This window comes from Gossypium hirsutum, chromosome A08 (genome assembly GCF_007990345.1).
Source record: "Gossypium hirsutum isolate 1008001.06 chromosome A08, Gossypium_hirsutum_v2.1, whole genome shotgun sequence".
Taxonomy (NCBI): Eukaryota; Viridiplantae; Streptophyta; class Magnoliopsida; order Malvales; family Malvaceae; genus Gossypium; species Gossypium hirsutum.
This window is the reverse complement of record NC_053431.1, coordinates 126,369,937-126,392,537: the sequence shown is the minus strand read 5'-3', so window position 1 is coordinate 126,392,537 and position 22,601 is coordinate 126,369,937. Positions and strand designations below refer to the sequence as shown.

The 22,601-nt window shown below is 31.2% G+C and overlaps 2 protein-coding genes across 4 annotated transcripts; one reads left to right on the top strand and one right to left on the bottom strand.

The window, feature by feature from the left end:
• Positions 1-8,294: 8,294 nt before the first annotated feature.
• LOC107932881 (casein kinase 1-like protein HD16) lies at positions 8,295-14,828 on the top strand. Of its 2 annotated transcripts, none has more exons than XM_016865002.2 (18): positions 8,295-8,562; positions 9,223-9,348; positions 9,429-9,634; positions 10,186-10,311; positions 10,411-10,484; positions 10,923-10,992; positions 11,093-11,148; positions 11,249-11,320; positions 11,411-11,505; positions 11,598-11,664; positions 11,777-11,906; positions 12,016-12,234; positions 12,316-12,446; positions 12,735-12,909; positions 12,998-13,088; positions 13,626-13,783; positions 13,866-14,054; positions 14,614-14,828. In XM_016865002.2, the coding sequence occupies exons 2-18, from the start codon at positions 9,252-9,254 to the stop codon at positions 14,671-14,673; spliced, it is 2,016 nt and encodes a 671-aa protein (XP_016720491.1). In that variant the 5' UTR covers positions 8,295-8,562; positions 9,223-9,251; the 3' UTR covers positions 14,674-14,828. The 2 variants fall into 2 exon arrangements, with proteins under 2 accessions (XP_016720491.1, XP_040931222.1); XM_041075288.1 differs by having other exon boundaries at positions 8,434-8,562; positions 9,226-9,348.
• A 1,917-nt stretch (positions 14,829-16,745) lies between these two features.
• Positions 16,746-22,601, bottom strand: LOC107932866 (probable ADP-ribosylation factor GTPase-activating protein AGD14). Of its 2 annotated transcripts, none has more exons than XM_016864981.2 (14): positions 22,233-22,601; positions 21,727-21,835; positions 21,253-21,314; positions 21,029-21,116; positions 20,865-20,926; positions 20,689-20,785; positions 20,025-20,495; positions 18,831-19,478; positions 18,603-18,740; positions 18,415-18,519; positions 18,216-18,299; positions 17,769-17,943; positions 17,308-17,353; positions 16,746-17,194 (listed from the first exon to the last, which is right to left on the bottom strand). In XM_016864981.2, the coding sequence occupies exons 2-14, from the start codon at positions 21,823-21,825 to the stop codon at positions 17,059-17,061; spliced, it is 2,211 nt and encodes a 736-aa protein (XP_016720470.1). In that variant the 5' UTR covers positions 21,826-21,835; positions 22,233-22,601; the 3' UTR covers positions 16,746-17,058. The 2 variants fall into 2 exon arrangements, with proteins under 2 accessions (XP_016720470.1, XP_040931221.1); XM_041075287.1 differs by having other exon boundaries at positions 22,107-22,240.

Sequence of the window (22,601 nt, the reverse complement as noted above, 5' to 3'; positions counted from 1 at the left end):
TCCTCAAAGCTTCCAGACCAAAAAGCGTCAGCTGCTCATACGGCCACCTGTCATGCCTAACATATTAAAGGATAAATTCAATCTAAGGTCATTAAATTATTAATGAGTTAACGTTTTAGTTACTTAACTTTAAAAAGTTATAAAATGATTACTGAATTATTCAAAAATTTTCATTTAAGTTATTGAATTATCAGAAAGTTTTTATTTAAGTCACTTGATTGTTAAAAAAAACTTTAACTAGTGAGGTTCAAATGACGATTCGATAATTGGTACGATGAATTAGTACTATTGATGAGCAGAAGAACATACTTTTTATTCAAGTCGATCTGACGGTTAATATCAAAAATTGAAAAAGAAGTTTAAATTTGATTCGTAAATTCGTAACGTTTAACTATAATTCATGAAAAAATTTAAATTGTAAAACTGAAAGATAAGTAGACTTTCAATTAGTACAAGTAGTGTAAACAAAAAAGGTCATACAACAATAATTTTAACAATTTAATAATTTAAATAAAAAATTTTAAATAATTCAATAATTATTTTATAATTTTTTAAATTTAAATTATTAAAAACATAAAATTAATAATAGTTTAATTTTTTTTTTAATTATGAGGTCGAAGTCTGGTTAAAGGCCTAGGTGCTGCCCATCTATATCCTATTTAAACGTGGCAGCATCTCAATGGCCACATATACTTTTGGCCAAGGAGTTTGCCTTGTATTAGTCTCTAAAGCTTGCACGAATTGATTACTAAAGTCTTATATGAAAATCCAAAATTAATTCAATAATTCATATAATTATTCTTTAAAAATAAATTGGATAAAAATAATGTTTGAATTTTAATAAATGTTTTTTAAATCAAATTGGATGGATTGAAACAAGAATTGATTAATATATTAATCAAATAAAGAGGTTGAATTAATTTTAAACTATTTGGAATTGAATAAAAAAATATAGTTAAACTAATTTTATAAACTTTTAATATTTAATTAATATTTATAAATATTTGATGCATTATTAATCTTATCGATTAAATATAAGAAATATCTAAACTTGACAACTTGTATCTATTTAGTACTTAAATTTTTTTTTTGAACTTAACTGGTATTTAAACTTAAAAACTATAATCTAATTTGGTACTAAAAATTTGACGTAATATTGATGACCAATAATATGGGGCACGTGACAACCTCACATTTTAACAATTACTATTAGTTATTAGTGTCACGTCAATATATTTTAACAATTTTTACTAAATATATAAAAAAAATTTACTAAATTAACTTATAATTTTCAAATTTAAGCACCAATAAAGCCCCCAAAAAATTAAATACTAAATAAATATAAATTACCAAATTAAGTTATCTCATATATATATTAACCCAATAAAAAATTAATAATTTGATGAGTTTCACCAATTATCAATTTTTTAGAGCATTGATTATAATATCGAAGAGATCACGTTTTCTGATGCTTCCTTGATTGATGAATGCAAAATTTTCAGTTAAGGTGTGCATGTGTTTTTTCATGTGAGCTAAGGTTTTTAGTGGAGGAGAAGCTGGAAATTAAATTAGGCTTTTTGGCATTACCTCCTAGTCCAATCCAACTAGATCATTTTACATACAAGTAATTTCAAATTTTGGTTTTCGAGTTTAATTCATTTTCAATCTAACTTAATTTTTTTATTTAAATTGAATAGGTTTGAATTGTTGATTTTTTATGATAAAAAATTTAGTTCGGATTTAAGTTTAAGTTGATTAAAAAATCAAATTAGACTTAATAGATCTAATTTTACTACAAATATTATATTTAAACAATATAGTAAAAAAAGTTAGTATTTAGACTAGTACATTGATGGTGTAATATGATAATTTTTCCAGGTTAGAAATATTGAAAAGTTTCTGAATAGTTTTGAAATTATTTTGTAAATTTTTAAAGTTAAATGATTAAAATATAAATTTATAAATAATTTAGTGACTTAGATGTAATTCATCCTATTGTTTTTATAAGAAACAACTAACGTTATTCTTATTGTTTTAAATTGTTTAAGCTTTTGGGCCAGCTTAATTTGAGCCAAAGTGAAATTGACATCGACCAGATAACGATATAAAAAAATTGAGTCCAAATTTGATTTTATTCATAATTTCACTAGATATGTTCACGAGACGAGCTGGATTGGATCGAGTTTTCTTTCTAAAAATATTTTCACACTCGATTTTTGAGCTGTTAAAGCCCTTTCAAAAAAAAGAGTTAAATTTAATTATAAAAATAAATAAATAAGGTAAACTATATTTAATGTTATAAAAATATATAAAACATGAGTAAATTTATATTTTGATCACTTAACTTCAAAAAACTATAATATTATTATTGAATTATTTGAAAGTTTTCATTTAAGTTATTGAACTATTCAAAAGTTTTTATTTAAATCACTAAGCTATTAAGTTTTATTTAAGAAAAAAATTGACTAGTGAGCTCCAAGCAACGATTAGACGATTAGTATAGTGGAGTTACTCATTGAAGAGTTTAAGAACATACTTTAGATCAGGTTCAACTTTAAGGGTTGCTTGAGAATGCAGTTGTCCAGGGACTAGGGCTGAAACAGGCCCAAAAGATATTTTTTAAAATTTTAATGTGAGAAAAAAAAAGTTAGACTAAAACAATTTAATTAAATGTTTAATGTTTTTGATTTTTCACCATAGATACTTCATCTCCTAGGTCCCCAAACAATTTTCAGCTTTTATTGTATTACATTTTATATATATATATTTTTTAAATGGGCGCAATTTATTGTTTTACCTAAGGCCTTCAAAATATCAAGAACGGGCCTGCTTTAGATCAAAGTAAATCTAATGATCAATGGAAGAGATTGAAGAAAAAAATTATTTAGATTTTGATGTTTAAAATTATTTCATAAATTAAAAGATAAAAAACTGAACTGTAGAAGCAAAAGTGAGCCATTATGGTGACCTAAGTAGCAATAGCATCCTCAAAAAAAAAAATTGAATTCTCCTAGAAATTTTTAGAAAATTTTAACTAGGCTCCCTAAAATTTTTGAAAATTCTCATTAATCTTACAAGAATTTTAATTAGACTCCCAAATTAAAAAAAAAATTCATTAAACTCCTAAAATTTTTTAAAAAAATTACTAAACCTCCCAAAATTTAGTCCCAAGACCTGCCAATGTGTAGAAAAGAAAAGGGATAAGAGCTTTGATTAGTGCAATTGTGCAGTTAATGCAAATAGAAAAATTATACAATAATGATTTTAATAACCTAAGGATTTAAATTAAAAGTTTTAAATAATTTAAAGATAATTTTATAATTTTTTGAAAATGAGAGAGGAAAACCTATAACTACTAAAAGCTTAGTCTTTCTTAAGTTTATTTTTAATCAGTAAGACGAGTGAAACTTAGCGACTCGCTACTCGCTACTCGCTACTCGCTACTCGCTACTCGCTAGTTGGCTAACCGGGGTCAATCTTAGCGTAGTCGCCACGAGCGAGTAAAAAACACAAATTTTTCTCGTGTCCACGACGCGTTCGAGAAAATGCCACAATCAGTATCTTGACCATTCACTTTCCACGAAATTGCCTGCCCCCAAAACTAAGCTCTTCACAGTATAAAAATAATCATCATTCCCCACAAAATTCATCATTATTTATTTATAAGCTTTCCCCGTTTCTCTTCGTTTCCCCTTAAAAAAAGAAAACCCAGAAATTCTCCTTTCTTCTTTTCCTTTAATATTTACTTAACTTTGTTAGTTCATAATTATTCGAAGATGATGAGTTCAATAAAGGTGCATGTTGTTCAAGTCATTGTGGCGTTGTTGTTCGCAGTTTCGCAACTCGGTTACGGGCAAACCATGGATTCTTCGCCGGCACCGGCGCCGGGTCCATCGAATGACGGTGCTGCGATTGATCAAGGAATTGCTTATATGCTGCTTTTGATTGCCTTGGCAATTACTTACCTCATCCATTGATTTTTTTTATTTAGATTTATGCATATATGACCTTCCTTTTTTTTTTTCAAATTTTCGCAGTGGAATTAGTGAAAAAATTTTCAGTAGTTTTATGAGTATTGTAAATCCAGTAAATAATGAAACCAGTTTATTTTTTTATTTATTTTGCTTCTCTTGGAATATTTTTGATTTTCCTGTGGTAAATCCGTAGACAAATATTTTTCTAGTTTAATATGCTAAAATATGTTTCAATTTTGGTTTTTTTATTGTTAATCTTTAAAAATAGTTAAATTATTTTTTAACGAAAATGTTGGCTAAAAGCATTAATTAACGATTTTAGTAACCAGTATAGCAATTTATGTATATTTTTCAACAACATCTATTTACAAAAATATTCAAACAAGTTATAACCAAAAAAATATATATAAAAAAATTCATAAAAATTAAAACATATATAGTATACATGAATTGTCAGTCAGTATTTTCGTTAAAATATAACAACAATTTTACTCTTTTGAAAAAGAATAATGGTCAAATTTAACACGAAATAAATTAAAAAAATTACTATATATTTTAAAAATTATAATAATTATTTTTGAGCATATGGAAACTTTTCTCGAAAGAAAATGCGTTACAAGCAAATACGAGCCCGGATTTTATAAAACATATAGTTCGATTTAATTTGGTTTGAGTTAATATTGTAATTAATATTTTTATGAAATATGTTAATATTAATTATTAATATTTAATACAAATAAAAAATCTATTAAATTTATTTAGATAAAATAAAATGTTTATATTTGATACACATCTATATACTATATATAAAATGAAAGGCTTTAGGGCCTTCCTTCTTTTTCCACCTATTCTTGCTTTTTCTTTTCTTTTTATATTAGTAATAATAATGGTTAAATTTCAGTGTTAGTCCTTTTATTTTTATATTATATAAAAATATTAAAATTTGGTTCTTATAATATGTTCAAAATTGAGATTTAATCTTTGTATTTTAATTATTAACATAACTTGATACTCAATGTTCATTATATCATCAGTTATTCTAAATATTTTATTTTAATTGAAATGCTAATATGAAATTTTATAATTGTTAACAACATTAAAACACTTCGTTAAATTCATATTTATTATAATGTCATTTTTTGTCACATAATTATTGAGTCAGTATTTTTTTTTAATTTTAGAATGCCACACCAGTAAAATTTTATTGGTATTTACAATTAGACCTAAATTTTCATATTCCGAAAATAAAAAGGACAAAATTCTAAATATACAAATAGTATAAAAACTTGGAGCATATTGTAACGTTTAATTTTAACTATTTAGTAAAAAATAATTAACCCATTACGAAACGTGGGTCGAAAATCAATATTGGTTAATAATAAAAGTAAACTACTCCAAGGTTACTAAATTATTTTTACATTGTGGTTACTCAACTTTAAAAAGTTACAAAATGGCCATTAAACTATTCAAAAGTTTCATTTAAATCACTGAGATATTAAAATCATTGCTTTATGGCCTTCTATGTATGCATCGCCCACATCAATCAAAAGCTCGCATTCCCTTCATTTTTTATAATTCAATTTTTTTCATAAATAACTTTAAACATCACGGATCTACAAATCTAAATCTAAATAGCTTTATTTTTCGTCTCTAACACTAACTGTTAAATCGACTTCGATCTAATGTGTGTTAATATATTTATTGATGGGTATTGATCCACCATACTGATCGTTCAATCATCACTTGGAGCTTACTAACCGGACTTTAAAAAACAACTTAATAGCTTAGTGACTTAAATAAACTTTTTTGAATAATTTAATAACTTAAATGAAAACTTTCAAATAATTCAATGTTTATTTTATAACTTTAAAATTAAATTATCAGAAAGTAAACTTACTAATAATTTAGTGATATCAAGTATAATTTACATACCGATAAACTACAACCCACCATGTAAAATTTTTATTGATTTTATTGAATAATATTATTGGTCAATAAAATTAATTAATTTTAAATTATTAAAAATTATTTACAATACGTCACAATCCTCTAATTGGCCTTTCATGATAGGAAACTGAATACCAAGCTATTTTTCCACGTAACTCTTTGATGGCATTGTATTTGCATATTGGTAAATTCTGCTATTAGTCCCTATATTTTTGCATAAGTTGCTGATTTAATTTTTATATTTTACTTTGGTTAGATTTAGTCTTTATACTTTTCAAAATTTCAAATTTCAATATTAAACCAAACTATAATTGTTAAATATGTTTGATTAAATTTAATACTAATATTATACTATACATAAAATTATAGATTTAGTCTATGTTCTTGAATTGGACTACTCTTGATTTCTATACTTTTTAAAATGTGAAATCCTAGCCTTGGAACAAACAAGAACCGTTAACTCCATTAATTATTTTTTTTGTGTGTAATCAATATGTTTACACATGTAATAATATATTACTCATGTCATGTTTTAAAATTAACAGAGCTTAACTTATTGAGTTTAATAGCTACCACATGATTAGGACCGAAATTTTAATTCAAAAAGTACAAGAACTACAATTAGACAATTTAACGTATAGGGATTGTAAGGACTAAACCCACAACTTATGTATAGTACATGGATAGATGAAAGAATTTAACCTTGCATATTTGCCTCTCTCGTGCTTTTTTTTTATTGGTTCAGTTAAAAATCGACTTGAACTTGTATTGGTTGAATTAATTGAAAATTTAAAAGCATAACCGTCAACTTAATTGAAGTGTATTATTAATAGCTAACGAGGTATTGGCACAGTTGTCAAATGTTGAGGTTTTGGACTTTGCTTATGCCTTGCATAGGTTTTGTCCGGTTATTTTTGGACTAGTCTAGTTTTTTGTGCATTATAGTTGTTCAGACAGTAAAAGTATCATAAAGGCAAATGCATTAAGAGTCGGATTGCATTTTACCCTTTATACTAAAAAAATAGGCAAATTAATCCACGTATCTTAGATCAAAGAGCAACCTGATTCTTCTGTTGAAATTCATTTATATTTGTTAAAAATTAGTCCTTAAACGTTAACATGAGGTACACATGACATGTCACGTGTCACTGTCTAGTTATCTCATCAGCTACACCAGTTTTTAATAGTAAATATGGATAGAATTTTTAATAAAAAAAGACCAAATTGTTATTTGATCTAATATTCATTGGCTAATCTGCTCATATTTTGAGTAGAACAGACAAAATACAATATAATTCTTAGAACAAAACCTTTACCTTGATCAAACATATATTTATACTTCCTTTACCTTGATCGAGCATATATTTATACTTGTCATGTAATTATATTATTTTTTATCAGTGAAACTTACGAATAAAAGTTTATTATTGACAAGAAAACCAAGATGAAACAAATTCGATTAATTCGATAAATTTTCTTTTAGCAAAACAAAAATAACCATCGAACAATTTTTAATTGATAATTTTGTAAATCTAACCAAACCAGAAAAGAAAAACATAATAATAAATTAACAGCTATCAATTATCAAATTAATACATTCAAAAAATTCAAAATAAATAAAAAATATAAAAACTTATACTAAAATCATAATTGGGTAAATTATACCAAACTCACTAAATTATTAGTAATTTTACGTTTTGGTCATTTTAACTTCAAAAAATTTCAAAATAATTACTAAATTATTCTGAAGTTTTTGTTTAAGTCATTGGGTTGTTAAACTTATTGCTGTATGATATTATTTGTTCGCATTGCCTACACTAATTGAAAGCTCTCATCCTCCTTCTCTTTTACAAATCAATTTTTTTTCATGAAACAACTTTAAACGTCATGAATTTGCAAATTAAAATCAAAATAATATTTTTCTTCGATCTTCGACACTAATCGTCAGATTTACTTAGATCTAAGGTATGTTTTTCTACTCGTTGAAGTGTACTGATCCACCATACATATTGTCGAATCATAGCTTGAAGCTAGCTAGCCTAACTTAAAAAAAAAATTAACAACCCAACGACTTAAATAAAAACTTTTGAATAGCTTAATGATTTAAATAAAAAACTTTTGAATAGTTCAATAACTATTTTGTAATTTTTTAAAGTTAAATGACCAAAACGTAAATTTACAAATAATTTAATGACTTTAGGTGTAATTTACCTATCCTGTAAAAAAAATTAAAATATTAAACATTTGATTAATTCGAATAAATTCGATTAATTTCGTAAATAGAATCAAATTAACCAATAACTAAAAATTTTATTAAAAGTATATTTTGAACTGATTTTTTTATAATTAACCTTTTAATCGAACCGCTATCCAAAATCACCCCCTAATTTCTCTCTTTCTATTTATTTATGTTTCGACAGCTTTAATTTTTACATTTAATTCTTCATTTTTATTTATTTATTTTCCAATTACCGAAACTTTTTAAAGCGCGTAATTGGTTAGTAATTTATTGTTCTTATAATAAAAAGCTCATATATATATGTCATAATATATCCCTCCGTTTTATCTATTTGTCTTTTGGCTTTGTTGGGGGAAAAAGGAAACAGCAAAAGCCCCAGTAAAAAGAGGCAATTCGATTTGGGTATGTTTTAATGTTTATTTTTTTTGTTCATTTGGTGCATTCTTTTGTAGCAATCGGTTGTTGGGTATTTATTGTTAAGCAATTTTTTATTAGAGAAATGTAATTTTTTTAATCGATTTGGGGGATTAGTTCTTGGTTTATCATCTGATTTTTATTGAGTACCCAAATTGATTTTTTGTTTTAAATCAGGTTTTTCTTTAGAGCTTATGCTGAAAATTGTTGAAAGCTTTGAACTTTTCTTTGCTGTAAAAAAAGATTGGTACAGTTTTAAAGTATTTTGGTTTCTGAAATTGATTAAGATTTAGTTTTAGTATTTGGGGTTTTTTTTTCTAAGCAAAAGATCAATGGATTTTAAAAAAATGATGATCAGAGTGGAGATTTTACAGCTTAAATGATGGTTTTACACTTAGTTTTTTTGATGATATAAACATGCAATTTAGACATGGTTTACTTAGTACTTTTACGTCTAAAATTCATCATCTATGATTTGATGAACTAGAAATTTTGAGGTTGCAGTGAAAATTGATTATAAACTCTATTGAATGAATTATGAATTCCCATTTTTTGTTTTGTTGAATATTTGTTTCATATTTTTTGTTAAAATTAAATGAATATCCATTTAAATAAATGTTAATTCCATTTTTTTTGGCTATGATTTAGTAGGAGGTTTCCTCTTTGGATGGGAAAGAATGCAAGTTTTGAGAGGCGGAATTCGACAATCGAAGAGGATCAACGACAATCCGGAGAGCTCTGCTTCCTTAGTTCCGACTGCTCGGAATGCTGCTCGTAATATCTTTGAAATTTTAATGTTTTCTATAAATCTGATGTACTTGCTGTTTCATTTTATAATATGAATCTGTGATCAGCTAATAGAGGTAGAGGTAGAGGGAGAGGTAGGGGTAGAGGGCGTGGAGGAATGAATCCTGAAGAAAATCAAAAGCTTGTTGGTCCCAGTGCTTGTGGCCGGGGTTGCAATGGAATAAACTTGCCAGTGAGACAGGTCGTTGAAAACAGTGCGGAAAAACCGGTTGCTGTCAAGGAAGAAGGAAGCACTAGTTCACTACCTGAAAGGGTATTAATTTTCCTTCTTGGTTCATTACTTTGCTGTTTGTATAATGGAATGATAATTGTTAAGTGTCTCGTTTTTGTGGGTTAGCATGTCAAATTGTTCAATGTAATTACTTCAACTATACCGACTAGGCACTCTCTTTTGGGCTGTTTGACTTCATCAGTGTTATATATGGCCAAATTTGACCAATTATAGTCAAGGGCGAAGCCAGAATTGTTTTTTAGAGGGGGCTGAGATTAAGTTATATATTTTTGAGAGCTAAATGCAATTTCACAGTTGTATTGGTTTATATCTTTATGGTTTTCAAAAAGACTAAATTGAAATTCTAGCACTTTTTGGGAGCCAAACTATAAATTTACCATATATTATCTTAAGATTTTATAAACTTTTGGGGTCTAAAGAAGCAATTTCCCATTTTAGGGGTGGCCAAGCCCCTGCCAGCCTCCCCCCTTCCATTTGCCCCTGCTTATACTTAATTTTCATCTGCAAATTTAGCGCACTAAGCCTTTTCAAGTGATTTGTACTAAGGTTTCCATTTCCTTCTCCTTTTGCAGGTACAACTTGGTAACTCTCCTGTGTACAAGTTAGACAGAAAACTCGGTAAAGGGGGTTTCGGGCAGGTTTTTGTTGGAAGAAGAATATCTGGTGGGACGGGGTGCAGTGGACCAGATGCTTTCGAGGTTCCGTTTCACTTTAACACTTTAGTGAAACCTGAACAAAATTCAGCGCACATATTGACTATGGTGTTGTTAATGCCATTATCGTGCTTCGTTTTGCAGGTCGCGTTGAAGTTTGAGCATCAAAATGGTAAAGGATGTAGTTCGGGTCCTCCTTATGAGTGGCAAGTATATAGGTATGGCACTTTTCTTGCAAAAGTATTATGGAGGTACTTATACTAGGAGTCAGATTACATTTTGCCTTCTCTACTACAAAAATGGGCAAATTATTTCCTATATGTTATAGCAAATAATAAATTAGTCCTTGTTGTTAAAAATATAATCTATTTGTATTATTAAAAATTGGTGTGGCTGATGGAGTAATTGGACAGTGACATGTGGTGTGCCACGTGTACCTCATGCTGACGTATGGGGACCAATTTTTAACTGCAGAAATGAATGGAATTTCTAATATACATGGACTAATTTGCTTATTTTTTAGTATAGGGGCAAACTGCAATCCGATTCCTAGTATAGGGGGCTTTAGGGTACTATTGTCCAGATTTCTCTCTTACTGTTGTCCGAACTTAAAATTTTATGATCTAATTTGTTTCATTTCTGAAAATTACTGTCAGCACTCTTAATGGTTGTTATGGACTTCCCTTGGTTCATTACAAAGGTCAACTCGGAGGCTACTACATTCTTGTGGGTTCCTCAGTAAAGAATTTCAAATGCAGTGTTATATTTTACGAAAGAAAAAAAATTGAGTCCTTATTGATGTTTCTTTTGAATCTTGTGAATCTAGGTCATGGATATGCTAGGTCCGAGTTTATGGGATGTTTGGAACTCAAACAACCAGATGTAAGAAACTATATATTCTTCTTTTAACATTATTCTCATGTGCTTTGAAGTTTCGTATATGATCTTCTATTTTATCGTGTTGTGTTTGCTCTTGGTATAGGCTGACAGAAGAGATGGTTGCTTGTATAGCTGTGGAGGCAATATCGATTCTCGAGCAGCTTCATTTGAAAGGGTACTTTCAAAATTGTTGCATTCCATTCTTTTTTACCTCACTTCTTTTACTGCTTTTGTATATTGTTCGTATTTCTAATCTCTACTTCAGTTTTGTACATGGAGATGTTAAGCCCGAGAACTTTTTGCTTGGCCAGCCTGGGACCTCAAAGGAGAAGACCCTGTATCTGGTTGATCTTGGTCTGGGTATGGCTGCTTTCATATCCTTATATCTAGAGGTGCTTTACGATTTTAAGCATTTATTTTTGAACAACCTAATAATTCTTGAACATTTTCAGCTTCGAGATGGAAAGAGGCAGCTTCTGCACGTCATGTTGATTATGACCAAAAACCTGATGTGTTTAGGTAATGAACTGTAAGCGAATAAGACTGCTTCTTTTAGGTCACGAACACAAACATGTCTGCAAATTTTGATTATTTGCCAATTTGAATTTTATTATTGTTTTTTTCATTTTAGGGGAACTGTACGTTATGCAAGTGTACATGCACATTTGGGTAGGACTGGGAGTCGAAGGGATGACCTCGAGTCATTGGCTTATACACTCATATTTCTACTAAGAGGAAAGCTTCCCTGGCAAGGTTACATCGTAAGTTTATTCAACTGCTCCACCGTCTTTTTTTTTTTTCAGAAATTTGTAGCTTAATTGCTGTCTTTTGCCGTTACCGTGTTCATTTTTGTGTATACACTGGCTGCAGGGTGAGAACAAAGGATTTCTTGTTTGTAAGAAGAAGATGGGAACTTCTCCAGCGGCGCTGTGTTCCTTGTGTCCTCCACCGTTTCAACAGTTTCTTGAAATTGTAACCAATATGAAATTTGATGAAGAACCCAATTACTCAAAGCTTATTTCCCTTTTTCATAACAGCATAGATTTCAATTCATCAATACATCCTATCCAAATCGATGGAGCTATTAAGGTTCTTACCCGGCATTTTATCTTGTGTTGGCCAATTCCTTCCATTGTATATATATAGATTGATGAATCCTTAATACGTCAGGTGGGTCAAAAACGGGAAAGATCACTCACCGAGTTGGAAGATGGTGAGCAGCTTAAAAAGAAAGTTCGGCTTGGGTCTCCTGCTTCTCAATGGATCTCAATCTATAATTCCCGAACCTCAATGAAACAGAGGTAGAACTACCCTTCGAAACCAAATCTCTCATATTTGGTATAATCTGCCATTCTCTTTTGACCGTGTCTACGAGTGCATGTATCTTTTGGCGGCTTTATATGCTTTACCAATCATTTAAATAGGGGCAATGCCCTTACGGAAATGTAACTTTAGACCATCTCGATGAAATCCATTTAACGATAAGATACCAATGCTAGAATTTCCAATTGCCTAAACTGAACCCCTTGCATGAGCCAATTTTCTCGAATTTGATTCTTCTTTGTTATAATCCATGGTTCGTATCACAGGTATCACTTTAACGTTATTGATTCAAGACTCAACCAGCACGTGGAGAAAGGAAAAGAAGATGGGTTGTATGTTAGCTGTGTAGCGTCGTCATCGAATCTATGGGCCATTGTTATGGATGCAGGCACGGGGTTTACATCTCAGGTTTACGAGTTATCACCAATCTTTTTGCATAAGGTAAAGACATGACAGTTCGGTTTTCTGCTTTTTTAGTTTCGTAATTTTAATCAGTGAAGTTTATATTTCTTACGGTTTATGTAATCAGGAGTGGATAATGGAACAATGGGAGAAGAATTACTACATCACTTCCGTTGCCGGAGCGTGCAACGGCAGTGCACTGGTCATTATGTCGAAAGGTAATTGAAACCTTTTTAAGATACATGTTTGCCTTAATCTTTTTGAGTTATTATTTTCACCGTAGTAAATTGTCTGTAAGGGTGAGCTTTGTCGTTATTACTGTGTCGACTGTAAAAGTATCATAGAGACCCCTCTACTTGGAGCCGGCTTGCATTTTGTCCCCTTTACTAAAAAATGATCAAATTAGTCCCTATATTTTATATCAAAGAGCAAATTGGTCATTTTGTAAAAAATCCATCTATTTTTACGGTTAAAAACTAATCCCTGTATTTTAGCATGATTCTATCTTACACAATTTTTAACTTTACAAATAGATAGATTTTTAAATAGAAAGGATTAATATGCTCATTGATCTAACATATAGGAATTAATTTGCCTAATTTTTTAGTAGAAGGGGCACAATGCATGACTAGGGCCTTCATGGTACTTTTACCGTTAGATTGATCAACTCTCGATGGCTATATCTTATGATTATGTTGTAATAAAGCTCGATGCCGGTAATGCTGATATTTCTTTTCTCCTTACGGCTACTAAAGGTACCCCCTATACGCAGCAATCCTACAAAGTTACTGATGTATTTCCCTTCAAATGGATTAATAAGAAATGGAAAGAAGGCTTCTCCGTGACCTCGATGACCGCTGCGGGCAACAAATGGGGCATCGTTATGTCTCGAAATGCAGGCTATCGTCTTCAGGTTTGTCCAATTTCCAGTCTATAATACTATTTTACGTAATAACTGCATCAATCACTTGCGTCTTTTTTTACTTGTCAATTAGGTTGTTGAACTTGATTTCCTTTACCCGAGCGAGGGGATTCATCGAAGATGGGAAAAAGGGTTTCGGATTACATCGGCAGCGGCTACGGAGGATCAAGCTGCATTCATACTTAGTGCACCCAAGAGAAAATCACAAGATGTGATGCAAGAAACTTTGCGTACATCTGCTTTTCCTAGTACCCAAGTAAAGGTAAATATATATATTTTTTGCATGATTTTTATTGTGTGTAATTAATTTTGATCCGAGCCCGAGAATCCAATCCGGTTAACCCAAACTCTAACCCTGATTGATCATAAAAACTTACTAACCCGAACTTGAAAATAATCCAAACTAAAAACGATTTGAAATTGGATTGACCGAAGTGACCTGAACTCAACTCGATAAAATGTCAATAACCCGAACCTGAAAAATGATCCAAACCAGAAATGACTTGAATTTGGATTGACCAAACTGACCTTAACTCAAGGATCCAATCCGATTAACCCGAACTCAAACCTGATTGAAAATAAAAAGCCAGCAACCCGAACCCGAAAATGATCCAAATCAGAAATGATTCGAACTTGGATTGACCAAACGGACCCGAACCCGAGAATCCAATGTTAACTAGAACTCAAACTTGATTCATCATAAAAAGTTAATAACTCAGAACCTGAATGATCCAAACCGGAAACCGGAAATGATTTGAACTTGGATTGACTGAGTCCGAGATGTATTGGCTAATGATTTATTTCATTTATATATTTTGTAGGATAAATGGCTGAAAAATCTGTATATTTCATCCATTTGCTATGGAAGGACAGTTTCTTGAAGTTTATTATTTGGAAGAAGGTAACCTCCAGTTACAAGTAAAACTCGAAACATATTGGTATCTTAAATCGAGCTTGAACTTTAAAAATCGAACTTATCTGAGTTGTATTTTTGAGCTTCGAATTTCGATTCAATATCAAAGCTTTTTATAGTCTATATTTTTAGTGTTAAATGAAATTTAATGGCTAAGTTTGTCGCTTTTTTCATTTAATACGGTATTTGTATTATTTTTTATCAAATGTGATACTTGTATTTGATAAAAATTATACATTTTGATACTCAAAGATAACAATATCTAACATTTTAATGTTTACAATTGATTCTTATCAACTCAATTTTAAAACCGAAATCAATTTACATTTTTTGAGATGTATTTGATAAATTAAATACAAAATTAAATAAATTCACGGCTAACATTATTTATTTATTAATGAAAAAAATTAAATTAAATAATATTAATAATTGATTTTCATGAAATCAAACTCGGATTAAACATTATAAAATTAATTTTTTTTGTCCTAGCTTTCCGAGAAATAAATGAAAATTCTCCAGTTATTAAGAAAAAAGCATATCATTTGAATAACGTATCCCGTTCGTGTACGCTAATTGGGTAACAGACCAATCAATAAATCCTGAATCTGCGGCAAATTCTTTATCATAAACTATCTAAATTTCATCTCGTTTCCATCCTTGAGCATTAGTAGCAAAAACTTTATAATCTAAAAAATATATATATAGCCAACATTGGTTTCATTTTATCCTCATTGGCCTTAGTGCTCTTGCAGGAGATGTCGCCAACGAACTTTCTGTTGAGCAGAAAGAAAAGATTGCCGTTGAGTTTAAAGTGGTGTAGACACCGAGCAGGGATAAAAATTACTGACAATATCAAAGACTTCTTAGAGCCCGAGTTCAATGGAATTATGTTATGAAACTTCGACCCTACTCTGTATATTAACCAAACAATTTAAACCTTTAAATATATAACTAATTTTACAATTTGATGATGCAAACTCATCGAGGCCAAAGATGCAGGATAATTATAGATGAAAAAGAACAGAATAACTTATATTAAGATAATTTTAAAATATATAGTTTTTATATACTAGTAAAATAATGCAACATTATCAATTTTTAAAGAAGTATAAATATTATTCTACACGATATCATCTTTAATTTAATTTTATTTTAATTAAAATAATTAAAATTTTGGAGGGGAAATGTTGAAACTATATGCCCGAAAAAAAATATAACCAAAAGTAAATAAAATTTGAAAATATTTAAAAAATTAAAAAGAATTGATAAAAATCATAAGCACAAATTGAAAAAAAATAAAATCAACTATTAAAAATCTAAAAAAGAACACTAGTAAAAAATCAAAATTTGAAAAATTATTACTACCATTTTTAACAAATCCTAAAATTTGATTAAAAAATTAAAAAATAGAAATTAAAAAAAATTACATGCTTAAGAATTAAAAGAATTAAAAAAATTTGACTGCATAAATATATAACTTGGTTTAAAATAAAAAAAATGAAAAGACGATTATATTTTAAAAGGATTAAAATGATTCAAAAATTATAAAAGAAGAAAATATGTTTATTTATTAAAATTTTTAATTTATTAAGTCATGTAATTAAAGTTAAATTAAGTTTAGATATAAATGAATGTATAATAAAATTTTTACATTTTTAAAAGTTAATGATGTGGTATTTTATTATTAAAGCCTAAAAGTTATATATTTTAAGATTATCTTAATATAATTTATTTTTTAAGGGAAAAAAATCAATTAAACCATATATTGGAGCATACATGATTACATTGTAAAGACATGATATTTGCAGGGTTTATTCACTGCATTCTCTCTACAAAAAAAAAAGGTTAAAAACATTTTGATAAATAACTTATTAAATTATTATATTTTTGTTACACTTTATGATTTATCCATTTTACTGAAATTTTATAAAGTAATTTAATTTTAATTAACTCTTTTGATTCACTTAAAACTCGTATTATTTTTATTTGCAATGCAAATTAGGTTTAAAATGTCATGTAGTGCACAAGAAATGCAAACTCTTCAAATAATAATTTCAATATTACATTATAGAAGTCACAAAATAATATTCACTCAACTAAAAGGAAACCTTAATTCCTCTAAACACCATAAGATTACATGATATACAAACTATAATATCGAACTATATAACACAAATTATTAACGTGTCAAAATTTACACCTAATTTGATAAAAATACGACTAACACAAGATGCATGAACACGGAATATCAATTCAAACTATAACCGAAACTTTCCAATCATCAATTAAACAGGTAGCAACGGTACGATACTTAACCGAAAATGACCTTTGGGGTGCCTTTGTTCTTTTATGTTCAGCCAAATGGGTTGCCCCCACCGACAGAAGAGAAAGGCTGTGGGGTAGCCGGTGCTGAGAATCTACCGGCCACGTGTTGGTCAGTATTTATGAAACCGTAGGATGATTCACTGCCAATGCCTCCAGCTTGATGGCTGCAAATCAGAGAATGGTAAAAAGAGTAATGTTTGGGACGCCGGAGTTTAACTCGGTTGGTTCACACAAAATAAAAGAGAATTAATTCTATGAGAAATGATAAACGATTTACCTCGACGACAGCAAGTTACCGGGTAATTGAGCTCCCAAGTATGGCCCTGTAAAGTTTGTAGAGTTCAGAACATTAAAGGGAACGAAAAAAATATAAGTAAAAGTACCATTGCATTTTATCTCCTTTACTTAAAAAAATGGACAAATTAATCTCTGTATGTTAGATCAAACAGCAAATTGATCCCTTTTGTTAAAAATTTCATCAATTTTTGCTGTTAAAAATTGATTCTTGTATGTCATCATGAAAAACACATGACACGTCAGATGTCACTCTCTGATTATTCCATCAACCACATTAGTTTTAACACTACAAATGGTTGAAAGGAAAGGCCAATTTGCTCTTTAATCTAACGTGCAAGAACTAGTTTGCCCATTTTTTGAGTAGAGACAAAATGCAACCCGACTCCTAGTACAAGGGCTTCTATGGTACTTTTACCAAAAGGAGGAATGAAAATGGCTTACTTTGTGGCAATGCTGAAGCATAGGGCAGTGACTGCGATGGAATTCCCGACGCGTAAGGTAAAGATTGAGGTGGCATCCATGCTGATGATGGTGTACCGAGGCTTGAAGTGCGTAATAGGCCAGAAGGAGGTGGCAAATTTGGTAGGGCACCTTGTAAGGAAGCCATGGAAAGGGGCTGCACCACAAGCAATAAGTTCGAGGGAAAATTATTGGGATTTCGACAAGGGAGAGTAGGTTTGGAAGTGTAGTTATTTGATAAGTTGATCGCATATATTCTAAATAATCAACCAGAAAATCCAGTTTTGTAAACTATGATTTACAGATTCAAACACACAAAACAAGCATGGCAGCATTATAAACTGCCATACAACAGTCCTTAAACCTAAGCAGGATCAAATCAGTCTGGCACAAGCAGTAAAATAGTTCGAAAAGAAGTGAATAACGTACTGTTTGCGTTTGAGCCCGAGGTGCTTCACCACCGAGATCAAATGGGTTTACCGACCTTAATGACTGTGGAAAAGCAGACGGTGGCTGTAACACCAAAATGCATGGACAACTATAAGTGATTCATAAGTCAACTAGACATGCGGTTTAGTAAAGAAAGAATGATCTTGTGAATCTAGTTTTTCTAGGAACGTAATAGTACCGCTGCAGTATGATATTGCATGGTGAACCCCATGCCACGAGGAGGGGCCATTTGCCATCCTGGTGTAGGTGCAGGATAGGTAGGATAGGTTGCAGTAAATAGATCCTGCAAAGATGAAGAGGCTAATACAATTATCTCACGGCAGAAAGCTAAAAACCTACAATGTTCTCGGTCTAAAAAGAAATTACCGCAGGTAGTTCTTGTCTTCCACTTGCTTTTGTTTCTGTAGGTGGTTGCTGTGATGCAACGGCAGAAGTGACATCCTGGAAAGGTTTTGAGACAGCTTGAGGCCCCTGCATATGCGGGGAAGGAGCAAAATTCCATGGCTGCCAAAAAGATATGATGTCAAATTAGGTGAACAAAGAGTCGATTATTCATAAAATATTGCAAATATAAGAACACTAGAAGACACACACCTGACTTGGCGAGGCTCCGTTAAGTTGTTGGCTAGTCTGACCGCCAGCTGTGGAGAAAAAATGAGTCTGTTGGTGCTGCATATTAGGCCATTGCCCAGCATTATTAACACCAATCTGGGAACTGCCACTGCTGCCAGGCACTGTATGCGTTAGTCCAGAAGCAGCTACCAGAGGACCTGTAGGAGGCAATGTTGAGAAATTGCCAACTGGTGCAAATGCAGGAGCACCAGCACCAAAAGGCATTGTTTGGATCTGCCCCGTGAATGCAGCAGTGGAAGGTGCCACATTCATATTGGCCGCATGAGCAGGCAATTGACCACCAACACCACTAGGTACTCCTGATAAATGACCAGTTACAGATACTGGAACTGACAATTGAGAAAGAACAGAGTCCAGAGTGTTCACATTAGAAGAAGTCTCAGAAACATTTGTCTGGGGGGAAACATCGAAAGAGGCCCAGTTCTCGTTGGTAGAAGAAGTTGGCTGCACAATGGATTGAGTCGCGGTAGCTTGTTGCGTCTGAGTAACCATAGGAGCTACTGGAGGTTCAGGATCGGCATCAAAATCAATTAAGCTACCAGTTGTCTCCAACTTGGCTTCTACTGGATTACCGCTGGAATGTCCTAAGCTGCTAGAAGACACGGTTCTCTGCTAATAGAAATCCTTCAGTAAGTTCATTTCCTTTATGTAACTTCAAGGTATAAATAATCATACAACAAACATAGCAAAAGTGTTGAAGCAGCAGAGTACCATGGAATCATAATCAAGTCATTATAACTCAGAAAATTATCATCATTGGCAACATGGAATATCAATTACTATAGCTAGCATAGAGTCATGTCCAGCACAAGCTACCAAGTAGTTCTAATAAAAGGTTATCAACTACTATCGTATAGATGGGAATTATAAGGTCCAATTAAAAGTAGGATAAAAACTCTGAATAGATCACCAAAAGAAAGGAGAAAAAGCAAATTCAAAAGGAATGAGAACTGTGCCAAGTGGTAATTGTGGCAAAAGGTATCATGTTAACACTAAGGCTTTTGAAACAATTTCAGAAAGGCATAATGGTAAGACATAAATAAATCATTTTGATGTAAGTAAGAGGAAAAGCCTATCAGATCAAAAGAAAAAAAAGGATTCGTGAATTAGACCAGAACATTAGAATAGTGTTTCCTAGCACATAGCAGAAACTACCTGCGTCTGAGGGCCATCAACAGTTCTGTCGCTATTTGCTTTTGGAGGTTCACTTACACGAAGGGGTATTACATTCTCACCCAAAATTTCTCTAACAGGACGAACCACTGGAGGACTGGATGACTCTTTTGGCCGCTCAGGTGATCTCCCTTCTAACTTGGGATCTCCATCAGATACTCTATTATCATCAGGTTTCCTCCCATTACCAAATCTATCTTCTCGGCGCCAGTCATTGATAACCTCAGGGCGAGCAGGGCTTCTTTTGTAATCACCATATTGTCGACTTTCTTGATCATATCCAGGACTTCGCCTTTCATCATAACCATATCTAGAATTTCTGTCATCATTTCTTCCCCCTGGACTGGACTTGTCACCGTATCGACGATCATAGGTATCTTCATATGGTGGACTTCTAGACCCTCCCCGATATCCATCAGCCCTCCTATTCTCATAAACATCTTCCTTATCACCCTGCACAATGTACAATTCAGAACATTAAACAGCACTCTTCAGTTGCAGATTCGACAATATCAAGATATCTAAAACTCCCTCCTTAAGAAGCAGGGACATAACCTATAATGTCACCATATGCCATATCCTATCTCACAACTTTATAACTGATTGACATGCAATGCAAATTAGGTACAGGGAAGTTCATCTTTACCATCTTTCCTCGTGGAGGCTTGTCATAGTTTCTCTCTCCACTGTATCTTCTATCCTCGTAGACATGCTTAATGAAGTCCCGGAGCCTCTCAACATTACTGGCAACAAAAATTTTGACTCAAGACACAAAGAAACTAATAAAAGTACAAAATAAAGATTGGATATTCGAGTGATAACCTGCTGTCAGGACCAGAATTACGCTGAGGATCCCATTCTTTCATATAGATTTCTCTTGCGCGCTGAATGTAAGTGAAAGGAATGAGGGAAAAAATGAGAGCTGGAACATCATAGTGAGAGGAAAATTACAAGTATAAAAAGAAGGGAGAGGAATTTATCTCTACCTGATTTCCACCTTCTTGAAGAGCAGTAACTTCTTGAGAAGTAAATTTAGCCATCGATACTGATTTAACTCTGTGTGTGAATTCCCGACTGGAAAAAATTAAAACCAGGAGCCAGTTTTAGTAAATCGACTACCATTACAAAGGCAATGAAGTCTTGGATATAAGTTAATCAGCAGCCAAAAAGTAAATAAATCTTCATGTGCCAGAAAACTCTGAATACTTACTGTATTCCACCACAGGTGGTGCAAACAAATGTCCAGAAGTTTGTGCAAACATATTGAGGTCCCTGCTCAACTGACAAGTTAGCAAATAGCAAAACTGTAATAGAGAAAGTAAATGCACTCCATATTTACACATAAGGGATATCACACTCAATTTCATACAAGGAAAATGTTGCAAGAAAAACATATTTCAATTTCGAAAATTCGGAAGCAACATTATATGAAGGATATTCGAACAATATTTTATCAAACAATCAACACTCCCCCAAAAGTTCAAGAGTGGAGATTCAAGCAACCATCATAACATTAACCAGGCTTTCTAATTGTAAAAAAATTAAAATACAGTATTCAAAATATACAACCTAATGTAGTTTTATTTCATCAATCTAATGCAGGAGACAACAGTGTAATCATCAAATATCCAATGCAGTTCTCCGACTACAATCCTAGGATAAAACATAAACAAGAAAATCATACCAAACTATTGCAGTTAATACATCTTCGATTCTCCGGTTGTTTTAGAAGACCTCGAATTATCCGTTCATTTCTCTCGTCTTGCTTCACTCGACTCGCCATGACTTACTTCCTATATCAGGATAATAAAGGCCAAAATAGAAATTATTTTTTTAAATGAAAAAATAGTTAAAAATTTAGTAAGTCGACATGAAATTTCTCCAAATTATCATTTACACACACAAAAAAATTAATTAATTTCAGATTTCAAATCAAATTAACTCCAAATTTGCGTCTTCTACGTTATTATCATTACACTGATTAAGCAAAAGTATACAATCAAAAAGTTTCCAGCTAATCAAACAAATTAGAGAAAAATACAACACAATAGTAATTCAACTAACCAAAAGCCACGGATCTGAACAAGCAAAGCAACTTAAAACCACAAAACATCAGAAAAACATCAAATAAGGACGTGTTTGGAACCCTAGAAAAGTTTACACCAAGAAAAAGGAAAAAAACGGACTTACCTCGAATCAAAGAGAATAAAGCAAAAGCTTGTCTTAAACTTTAAACGAGGCTTTTAAATGAATCAATTCCGATCCAACGCCAAGAATATTTTGTAAAAACAATTAATAGAGAAATTATTTAAGAAAACACACGAAATTAAATATAAAGAATCATATGAAAAAATAGATATATATATATATATAAATTTGTAGATCTTTGAAATGGTGTGTTCGTAAGAAGCTACGGTACAGCTAAGAACTAAAGAAAAAAAGAAGAAGAAGAAGAAAATTAGGAGAAAAAAATGGCTGCTGTAATTTTTTATTGATTTAATGAGTATATTTAAGAGAGAATTTAGAAAGAGAGAAATTCGGGATTTAATTAATTAATGT